The 11,451-nt window shown below is 38.4% G+C and overlaps 2 protein-coding genes across 2 annotated transcripts in view; one reads left to right on the plus strand and one right to left on the minus strand.

The window, feature by feature from the left end:
* The window catches only part of SUGCT (succinyl-CoA:glutarate-CoA transferase), a 674,152-nt gene extending 670,617 nt beyond the window's left edge, over window positions 1-3,535 (minus strand). Inside the window, exon 1 of the mRNA XM_004676653.2 lies at window positions 3,387-3,535. Within this exon, the coding sequence (XP_004676710.1) occupies window positions 3,387-3,486 (100 nt within the window). The 5' untranslated portion in view covers window positions 3,487-3,535. The remainder of the gene's footprint in view (window positions 1-3,386) is intronic.
* Window positions 3,536-3,685: 150 nt separating this feature from the next.
* Window positions 3,686-8,923, plus strand: MPLKIP (M-phase specific PLK1 interacting protein). The gene is made up of 2 exons (XM_004676654.2): window positions 3,686-4,320; window positions 5,278-8,923. The coding sequence occupies exons 1-2, from the start codon at window positions 3,982-3,984 to the stop codon at window positions 5,476-5,478; spliced, it is 540 nt and encodes a 179-aa protein (XP_004676711.1). The 5' UTR covers window positions 3,686-3,981; the 3' UTR covers window positions 5,479-8,923.
* The last annotated feature ends 2,528 nt before the right edge of the window (window positions 8,924-11,451 follow it).

An 11,451-nucleotide genomic window follows, 5' to 3' on the forward strand; every position in this document is an offset into this window, starting at 1 on the left:
GGCAGGCGGGAATGGAACTCATGCGGAAGTGGCTTCAGATTCTCAGTGCTGTGCTTTAACCCGCTGCGCCACCAGGGAGGGCCTATTTATTCATTTTTAACCTAAAAATAAACACCAGATTTCTGGACCAGATAACAGTTATTTACTTGTATCCAGAAATGCACCATTTTCCCCTACATCTTTGTGCAATATAGGCTTTTTACAGTGAGATTGTGGACTGTGGGTTAGGGCTGCATATAAAAGGGGTTGAACTATGTACCAGAGACATTTTATAGGGGTAGAGTGGGGGGGAGTGCACTAGACTATGGTGATCGCACACTGGTGATTTGGTGATAGGAAGCCTATGTCCAACTGAGATGGAAAAAGTCACAAAATGATGTAAAAATAAAGTATTATATTACTTAAAAAAAGGAGGGGGGGGGGACTCGAACTATAAGAAAGGTTCTTCTACACTACACTGCAAGCACTTCAGTGGTGCAAGTTCATTCCCCAGCCCAGAGGTGATTCACTCGGTGAGGCAGACATCTGTCTCCAGCCCCTGTACCTCTGGTGTGTACCCCTGTTCTGTATGCATAAACAAATAAATATTAGGAAATTTCCCAACAATTATGAGTTTGTACAGGTTAGCTGCCCAGTTGCCACATTCTCTGAAAAAGACAAAGAAAGGTAACCTCCCTAATGCAAAAATCTACTTTGGAATGTAAATAAATATCTCCAGGGGAAAGACAAACTTCATTGAGTTTATAATCTCAACCTCAGAAAGGTCTCCAAAGCTCTGAGTTTGATACCTTTTGAAACATAAACTTTTAGGAGTTCTCAATCTATTCAGTCATCTTTTAATTTCCAAGGCTTGCCCTTTAACCCATGTTCTAGATTTCTTGACTTAGAAAGGCCTGACCGTGCAACATTATAGTATTCACTTCTTCATTACAGGTAGTTAAATTAATCAAAGTATTTACAGCACTTATTAACACCTAAAGTACTGATCTTCATACAATTTCCTCAGAGTGCCCCAGAAGCTTCCTGTGGGGGGGGGGAATAAGCAGGAATACAGAATGAGCAGGGCCCTGGACCCCCAAATACTGCTTCAGACAGCCTCTCTTCTCTCATATTTTGAAATTCCAGATATGGGTTTTTTAAAAGATTCTACCCTTCCCCCTTGCCAAAAAAAAAAAAAAAAGAAAAAAAAGAAAGAAAGAAAGAAATTGGGGCCCTCCCTGGGAGAGCAACAATTAAAGGCAAGTAATCAGCAATATGAAGCTATCTCAGCCACTGCAGCACTAGTTTCATCCCCTGCTAGGGAGGTCACCCACAGGTATGGCAGACCTCTCCTGACCTGCCCGCTGTTCCTTCAAGAGTGTATTTCAGTCATTCTGCCTGTCCTGCTCTCCACTTTGTCTCTGGGGAGTCCTCTCACTGTCCCTGCACCTCTGGCCTGTAATCCATTCCTGTATGCATAAATAAATCTTTTCTTTAAATTGTAAAAAAAAAAAAAAAAAAATGAAATTCCCTGGGAAAAAAAAAAACACCCCAAAAACCTTAAGCAACTTAAATCCTCAATCTTAACAAACAGGCAAGATCCCATTGACATGTACACTTCAATTTTATTAGGTTATTATATGCTTACATATAATAAAAGACACACCATTACAAAGTTAAGCAATTAATTCAGGTACTCATCATAAAGGCTCATGGGAACCAGAAAATGATGTTCCTTCTGTTGATTTTTTACTTATACCATGCCACTTGAAAATAACACTGCTCATACAAATAGCATCTTCCACAAAATCACTGTCTTCAAATGCCAGTCCTCCCTAAATAGTACTACACTTTTTGATGGAACCATACCTCTGTTATTCGCAAAAATGAAAAGCAGCCTTTTCTCTTCAGAGAGCTCATAGTTTACAAAGTAATCACCATAATTGTAAATCCATTATCTCAGTTCACATTTTCACCTCCAGGTAACTCAGTATAAAACTTCCCTCCTCTTCCTCTCTTATCTCTTCCCCACTATACAAATAAACTCAATACAAAAAGATAGCTGGGGACCCTAGATTTACCAGCTGAACCCTCGGCAAATTCTAGCTACGTTCATAAAAATTCAGTCTTAAGATTATGAACGAATCTCTAAATTTAAATTAAAATGCTATACAGCACCACTTAAAAATTTTACATGTTCACTTATATATTTATATATTGCATTTTTTGAAAAGACAGGCCGACTTAGGAAAAAAATCAAATGACTGGGATTCAAGAAGTCAAAGTTCTGATCCCACCACTGCTTGTTCCAAATAGCCTGTTCTCAAGTGATCTATTTCTTTAAGAATTAAGAATTTACTCTCCAACACACACACACACACACACACACACACACAGGGCAAGGAGATGAAAGGCACAGTCATGAATCATCTGTCAATTTTTTTTTCTTTGTATTTCTTCCACTGTATTTCTACCGCAAGTTCTTATGTATAGGAGATAATCACTTTAGGGGAAAACATTCCACAAGTGAAAACCAAATAAAAAGATAACAAGGTGTTTTCACTCAATTCTGTGTGTAATTTGCCAATTACAAAATCAATAATTTTAGTGCCTACTAACATTTTCCCATTCCCTCCCCCAGAAAAGTAGATTGGTTGAGAATAAAAAAGGTATGACAGGTGGGAATCGCTAGCTAGTATGATGTTAGGATTCTATTACTTGCAACCTAACTTCAAGCCTGACGGTGGACTACCATTCCCAAAGTTTGAAAAGAGTAAAGAGAGTCCATCAAAGTACAGTAAACCGAAATTTCAAATCTAAATAAAATTCTGGAACAGTTTTCTGGTACAAACTCGTGCTTTATTATACAGGAGATGTCATTCCTGAATTGCCACATTTTTCTTTTTAACTAGAAGTCTTAAGTAATGGAGATTTGCATTGACCGGATTTTGTTCTTTTAGGAAATTATTATCTCTGCTTCCTAACCACTTCCCAAGCCCTCTTCCATCTAACAAGAATAAGAAAGGGGGTAAAGTCCGACATTAGTTAGCACAGTCTCTCAGCTGTGTGTAAAAGCTGCAGTTTGAAACCCTTCCTGGCTCTACACTTTTTAAGTTGTTTATAAACTTGGGGCACGAGAGGGCTGAGGTGAGGGAAAGAGGGCAAGCGTCCGCCCGGACTCGCACCGCCCAGCGCTCTCCCGAGGGTCCGGCCCAGGCGCAGGCACAAACAGGGTGACCCCGGGGCGGCCTGAAAAAGGGGCGCAGGGAGGTGGGGACAAACGGCGGGCTGCAGCGGCCGCAGATGTTTGAAGAAAGCGCGGGGGCTTTCCTCGGCACCCGGCGAAAGGAGAAAAGCTGGGGCTAGGCGTTCTTTCGCCGCCCAGACCGAGTCTCGGAGGAGGATACCTGACTGCGGGCGGCCGGTCCACAGCCCCCTCCAGCCACCCCGGCTGGAGAGAAAGCCGGTTCTCCGCAGAGCCGCGAGCCTCCCCAGCGTCGCCAGCATCGCGCGACTCAGACCTCTTCAGCCACAGCGAGAGGGAAGAACGCGGCACGTTCACGGCCCACAGCCACCCGCCGGCGCCAGTGGACACTGCAGACCCCGCCCGCCTCCACGCCACGCCCTTTCCCGCCCCATGCCCCGCCCCATGCCCCGCCCCCTGCCGGTTGGGAGTGAGCGCGTCCGCGCCTGCCTCCCAGAATAACTCCAGTCGGCCCACTAAGGACCGCCAGACTCCAGAGGCCATTCCTGGGAGGCTTCCCGTCTTTTCTTTATCCTTTCTTCCCTCTTCTTTCTTGGCTTCCAACGCTCTAGCTTTACCCAATTCAGTAATCCAGTTATCCATAGGCCTCTAGCGGAACTTTTGTATCGTCGGAACCAATGTGCTGTCGCGGCGGAGGATTGTTTAGGCGGAGAACCGCCAGTTCTGCCTGAAGGATTGTTCCGAACAGTTCCGGCGGGAGATTACGGCGGTCAGTGCAGTTTCTTCGTTTTCCGACTATGCACCGACAGAATTTTCGACCCCCGACTCCTCCTTATCCCGGCCCGGGTGTAGGAGGTTGGGGTACTGGGAGCAGCTTCCGGGGTACCTCGGGAGGAGGCGGGCCGCGACCGCCCTCTCCTCGGGACGGATACGGGAGCCCTCACCACACGTCGCCTTACGGGCCCCGGTCTAGGCCCTACGGAAGCGGCCACTCGCCTCGACACGGAGGAAGCTTCTCAGGGGGCCGGTTCGGGTCTCCGTCCTCTGGCGGTTACCCTGGCTCCTACTCCAAGTCCCCCGCGGGGTCCCAGCAGCAATTCGGCTACTCCCCGGGGCAGCAGCAGACCCACCCCCAGGTAATAATAGTCAGCGTTTGCGGAGCTCTTACTGTATGCAGGCACGGTACTAATAACCCTTAACGCGGATCATTTTGTTTAATCCTCTTTGAGCTGAGATGTTATTTTAGCCCGTTTTGCAGATGAGTAAACTGAGGCTTAGAGAAGTTAAGTAACTTTATTTAGATTTTCCTAAAATGTGCCGGAGCTGTACTTCCTGTTCAGAGCGGAGCCCTTCCGCTCTGCTTCTAACCAGTACTGAGCCACTCACACGGACATTCCCCCAAATACAACTTCTTTGCCATGGGCCTTGTGGGAGAGTCAGCGAATCTCCAGTATATGGCTCCTCTAGAGTTTAAAATTGTATGTAGGTTGGTATCTTCTTCCTACCGCTAGCACCTTCCCCCTCACCCGCCTTTGTTTTCTAACCAAATGGGCACCTGTTCCAGAGTTTCTCGATAGAAGGCCTAGCAATAGGGGAAGAAGGCTCCCATCCCGCTCAGACTGAATACAGTCTCGAGATAGGAGTATTTCTGGTGTGTCTCGGGTTGTGTAGTTACTGGTTTTCCAATTTTGTTTTTGTTAAACGAACCCTAATCCCTTTGTCCCTGGAGCTAAGGAGAACGATAAAATTTCATGAATAGAATTGTTCTATAAATTTGAAACTAGGATTTTAAAAAACGTTGTAATTTTTCTCCAAAAAGGAAGGAAATTTGAAAGAAAAATTGAAATATGATTCATTTCATCACCAATTGCTATTTCTGCAAAGTTATTACATTAAAAATCCAACAGTATTTGAAATGACACTTTGGTTTAAATACTTTTTACACACAAATTCTAGATTAACGGAAGCATGAACCTTGCAATTGCACATATTTAGGTTCAAGAAACAACTTCTAACTTAGCAATGTGGTCCCCACTTATAAAGAAGGTTATCTCTGCTAAATGTTTTTTTAACTGATGATTTTTTTCCTAAAGGGTTCTCCAAGGACATCTACACCATTTGGATCAGGGCGTGGTAGAGAAAAAAGAATGTCTAATGAGTTGGAAAGTTATTTTAAGCCTTCAATGCTTGAAGACCCTTGGGCTGGCCTAGAACCAGTATCTGTAGTGGATATAAGCCAACAATACAGCAATGCTCAGACTTTCACAGGCAAAAAAGGAAGATACTTTTGTTAACATTTATGAAATTCATCTGGAAGCTTCATATGTCAGGAACATCTTGGACAAAACTTGTGTAATTAAGTTGAACTCTAAGATGGTGACTTTGAATAATTAGTTGGGGCTTCATATTTTTCATTGTATGAAGTACTGAAATATTAGAGAAGACTTGATAGGATAATTTGCAATATTAAGCTCTCTGGAAGTGCCTACCACATTTTAGAAGATTTACAGGTTCCAGATATTTAAGTTCTCTCCTATGTAATGGACTTTTGTCTTTTTTTTTTTGGACTTTTGTCTTTTAATGTTTTTTCTAATGTTTTGAAATAAAACATTTTGTCTTAGCTATATCGTGGTTTTGTCATATGCTAAAGAAGAAGAATTAAAATAATGTTTTGTAATCACTTAAGAGTTTTTAGGTAAATATTGTGCATGCTACTTTTGCAAATTAAACTATAAAGCTATGGGCAGCTCTTCATTCATAGAGAAGGAATTGAAGGAGAGAATAGTGAATTCATATTCTTTATAACTGTAAGTCTATTATAACCATTCACGATTTTGCTTCATATTTTATATAATGCTATCGTAAATGCATTGAGGCTTGATTGAAAGTTAACAGAAACCCACTTTGTTAAGTAAAAAGGGAGTACTTATACTTACTTAACTGGAAAGGACTAAGATAAACCTTTTCCTTGTGTAGTTAAAGTGCTCTGCATCTGAAGTTCTCTACATTTCTTTGTATTGTGGAGTCATTTTCTCTTGAGGCCAAGAAAGGCAGCATGGCCATGCTTAGGTCATATTTCTGTGGTCTGGAACCAGTAACTATGACCAAGGCATAATTAACTTGGGCCCACCTGTGTTGAGAAACACAGTGTCAGTTCCCTTGGCCTATCTGGATTGGAGATTGGTTTTTGCACAGGAAGGAATGCTAAGTATAACTACAATAATGAAGAGAAAAATATGAAGGAATATTTCCCCCCAACTATTTAAACAAAATCAAGTCTTAACAACTTGCAGGCTTTTTAGCTCTTTTGAGGTCAAAGTATAAAGAAATACAACTACTAAAAATTTTGTTAAACTTTCCCAAAAAGAAACATCTAAAAATGAAATGATCTAACCACCAATCTGATACCCAGTTCAACCTATCTCTTCATTAGTTCTTTTCACAGAAACAAAAAAAAAAAAGGAAGAGAAATATTTTACATTAATAAAATTCCATGAGGGCCACGGCCTTCTACCAATTATTAGCTAGATCATTTATTTAACTTCTCTGTGCCTCAATTTTCTCATGTAAAGAACTTAATCGTACTCATGTCATAGAGGTATTGTGTTTGAAGATTAGATTTATGTGTATACCACTTTAACGCCAGAGCCTGGTACATAGTAAGGTATCAGTAAATGGTAGTTATTACTTTCTCATTGACTCCAAGCTCTTACAATGATGCCAGATAAATTGTAGGTGCTTAATACATAATTGTTCTGCTTTACCTCCTCAATATGTAGGGATGTAGATATGAAGTAGTAAATTAGTAATTTCCGTCCAATATTTTAAAGGAAATGTCTTTATTTCCTAACATCTTGTCTTTCCAGATGAATTGAGGTCACATGTTGAAAATTAGAGCAAGTAGAGTACTTTCATGAACTGTTATTGTGCTTTATAGGTAAGAAAGAATTCAGTATTTTCTTTATGAAACAACAACATTTGGAAATAATTACTAAGCCATCTCTTATAGATCATTGTGTTGTTGGCAAAGATGATAAAGGAAGTAAGCAAAGATTTTATGTCATTATATTCATATAATTTGGAGAAATTCAAACTAACTGCTCTCCTTGTTTATGTGGAGTTTATTCCACTGCTTGTAAACGTAATTGTAAACATCTAAATGTAAAGTCTCCTTCTTAACCAAGTTACCAACATCTTTTAGGGATCTGATCCTTTCTGACTTTCCTTAGGAGACAAATTTGTTCTCAGGAAAGGACCATAACTGTATTGCCATTATTGGTAGTGTATTCCATTATCAAAGTTTTTGTGACGTTGATAATTTGCTTCCTGTTAGCCTATTTTTATCCAGAATTCCAAAATACACATTTTTACAATTACTAAAATACTAAATAAAAGACAAATTTTTTGTTAAGTATGCACCTTAACTACTTAGAAAATTGAAGAACAGAAATACAATCTCTAGCTGAATCTTCAAAAAATAGTATTCATTCTCCTAGAATATTCACCTGTCCAAAGGAATTGCAGATCAAAATAGCCTTAAAGGAGTCGGATCAGATCCTCATTCCTATATATATGCTTGTTTAAAATTGATCACCATAAAGAACATTTCCATATTCACTGAGTTATACCATTTCTCCTTTTTCCTGTTTGTCTTTTTATTTTATTCTCCGACTTTTCACAAGAAACTTATAGCATGTTGCATTTTTCAAAAATGGCCCGAATAATTTTTCTCTTCCAGAACCTTGCTGCTACATCAAGATGCGAAGTCATTTCTCTTTCCTTTGAACCTGAGCATGTGTTTTTGGCCACCCTTTTCATTATTTAGTAACATGTGGTCTTAGAAGTGGGTTATGTTGGCCCATGTGGACATGTTCTGTTTTCAAATAGGATGGTAGTGGAATGACATATTTAATGGCCTTACCTTTTTATTTAATCTCCTGACTACTCAAAAAACATCTTTCCTGTAGGTGAATCATGTGAAAGAGCAAGAACTTGAAAGGCATCTTATTTTTAGTCAGCAAACAGTGATAAGATTGCATGCTTCCTCTATCTTAGAATATTTGGTATTGGTATAAAAGCAGAGTGTGTTTTCATGAACCTGCCCTGAAGCATACTGCATTTCCCCATTCCCATTAATAGTAAACAGCTTGATGATGAGTTCTAAATCTCTCTCGGTAACATAACTGGCATGTTTCAAGAAAGAAGAAATTGAGGTTCATGTTTATTTCTGACATGATTAACATCACATCTGCTAGTTAAGAGATGTCACAGGTAAGCTCATGGTTCTGTATTACTAGGACAGTTTTCAAATTCTTACAAGAAACATTATTAACCTTTGCTAGCAATTCCTTATTTTACCTGGCCCAAATTTCCAGCTTACTGTCACTCAGCCATTTCTCAGCTTTTCCATCTCTGCTAATTTAGGTTAAAATTAAAAGAAACATTGTGGATTTTATTGTAAATAAGAAATAGACATAAGTGTACCTTGTATAACCTCTGAATTAATGATGACTCAATTATTTTCTTTTGGTCTTGCTGTTAATTTCCACAATTAAATTTTTATCTATTCTTACTCAATTATTGTGATTCACAGCTGTCTTAGTTTGATGAAATACCATAAACAGTGCTCTTAAAAACAAAACAATACATATAGGTATTATCTCAAAATGTGTTCTAGGATCTACAGTGTAGTACATTTAACTTCTAACAATATAATTAGGATTTATTCCTCCATAACAATATGCCCAAATTATGTAAAAAGCATAATTGTTTTTGAAAAATAAAACAATTATTTTATGAATTCTGTGTAATTTCTAATTTAATGGGGTATTTCTATTCAGCTTTGTCTTAATGTTAAGCTCCATAAGAAGGAGGACATTAAGGGAACCAGTTATGGAGAAGTCTTAACTTTTGGCTAACTTTACAAAGAATAGAAAAGGGAAATGACTTGAATAAGGTATTCAATGATAGTCATTTTCAATTTTTTGCTTTCAACAAAACTAAGTCATTAAAATCATTAAAAATAATTTGATAATCAGTTTATGATTTTTGGCATGTAACTTAAAGGGAGCTCAAGAATTAGTGGCACCACTGTAGTCACAAAATTAATAGATCTTTCTTATTTGGCAAATTAAAACTACTTAGAACTCTTATAAAATGCTAGACTAAATTTTCAGATGATAATGTGCTAGAAAAACTTGCCAAATTCAAAAGTCCATTATGAATATATTTCTGAGAACAAAAGGAAATGTTATTAACATACAGTTAAGTCACCCAAAAAAAAACAATTTCAGTATGCAGTACTTTCTGACTGAAACACATTTACATGATAGGGTTTGCACGTAGATCCATGCTAAAGTCAGATGTAATACTCAAAGATGAATAAACCATGTAAAGGTGAATAATCGATTGGTTGGGTTTTTCTAGTTGTTTATATAGCTAATAAAAGTTTTTGCAGTCATACAACAGGCAGAATGCTCTTCTCTCTTCAGTAAGAACGACATAAAAATTTTCATTTTGAAGATGCAAGTGCAAAAATAGCCCTAAGTAGTAAATAGTGCATTCAACATCTATTGAATTTGAAATCAAGATCCTTAAATGAATAGTTCTAGGTTTATGACAGATTATGAACATCTATTGCCTTCAAGGGACATTACACGTATTCAGATTTCTATTAAAATTGTTTCTAATTATTCTCTGCATTTCTCTAATTTAAAATGGTTTTTTTTTAATTGGAAGGGTTTATTGAGCTTAGATAACAAATATGATTTTTTTTTTCTAGTACACTGAGGATTCACATGAAGAAATTAGGTTACGTCCAGTAAAGGCTTTGAAATCATACATAATTTGACCAACTCTGCCAAAGTATTTCAAGACATAGAAATGAAATGAATTTTTTAGAGTCAATATTTATTCAAAAAGAATAAGAAGTTAGAAAATACTAATAGCTAGTAAGCATATTAAGTGATGATAATCATTAAGTACTCGCTTCACAGTTGAGACCAGACTTATCAAGCCTGCATGGAATTCATTTGTATTATAAAACTGTTTACTGAAAAAAGCATATGCAACACGTCTTATGCTTTGGTATTAATTCTATCTCAATCCTGGACAAGAACTCTAGAAATGGAAATTGTATATCATGTTATTTAGGAAAATAGTCCTAAGTATAGCTATCACAATTAAGCAATTAAAAACAAATAAGATATATCTCAGGATTGCAATAATGACTGCAAAAACATTTTATTAATTCAGAATCTGGAAATGTTTCTGTAATACATGTAATTAGTTGGTTAGAAAAAAATCTATACTAATAGCTCAGAACAACTACTATTTCATATTAAATACATATTGAAAAGGGGAATGGACAAGATCTGAGATATGAGTTGTAAAGGGAAAGACAAAAATTATCTAAAAATTGGGCCCTCCTTGGTGGCACAGCGGGTTAAAGCGCAGCACTAAGAATCGAAAAGCCACTTCCACGTGAGTTCGATCCCCGCCTGCCCAGGAGGAGATCCACATGGTGAGGCAGACCTCTCCTGACCCGCCCGCTGCTCCCCTCAGCAGTGTACTTCATTGATCTGCTTGTTCTGCCCCCCCCCACTCTGTCTCTGGTGAAGCCTCTCACTGCCCCAGCAACTCTGCACCCCAGCTCTGTATGAATGAATAAATAAATGTTTAAAAAAAAAAAAAGTAAAAATTAGTCAAAAAATGTTAAAAATGTAAGCAGACTTGCTCAACTAGATAGACAAACTTGCAAAACTAATGACTGATTTGGCACAGGAGTAAACAACTTAATGAAAAAGAGGGGGAGAGAGATTTCATCTCAAAAAACAAACATGATAAAAAGCTAACAAATTAAGACAGCATAAATCAGATGAAAGAGACAGTATGTACAAGTCAACTATTTAAGCTTATGAAAAAGAATTCAAAAGCAAAATTTCAATTAGGATTCAAATGTGAAAAGTAAAAGTAATGTGTAGAACAAAATGTAGGTGATGCTTTTCAGGAATTTGCAATAGGAAACAGCTTCTTATAGAAGATAGAAAATGCATAAAAATTGACAGATTTGACTATTACAGCTCATGGCAGCTAGTACCATAAACAAAGCTAACAGGAGGGCCCTCCCTGGAAACCAGCAGATTAAAGTACAGCATTATGAAGCTGTCCACAGCCACGGCAACACGAGTTTGATCCCTGGCCAGGGAGGTGACACACCTGGTGTGGCAGACTTCTCCTGACCCACCAACTGCTCTCCTCAGCAGTGT

This window comes from Condylura cristata, unplaced genomic scaffold (genome assembly GCF_000260355.1).
Source record: "Condylura cristata isolate star-nosed mole 26May11 unplaced genomic scaffold, ConCri1.0 scaffold00005, whole genome shotgun sequence".
Classification (NCBI taxonomy): domain Eukaryota; kingdom Metazoa; phylum Chordata; class Mammalia; order Eulipotyphla; family Talpidae; genus Condylura; species Condylura cristata.

What these genes read in the sequence shown, in the direction of transcription:
- MPLKIP (XM_004676654.2), top strand. Translation starts at nt 3,982, where the DNA reads ATGCACCGACAGAATTTTCGACCCCCGACTCCTCCTTATCCCGGCCCG. An exon ending in AGCAGCAGACCCACCCCCAG is followed by an intron (nt 4,321 to 5,277) that starts GTAATAATAGTC and finishes TTTTTCCTAAAG; the next exon opens with GGTTCTCCAAGGACATCTAC.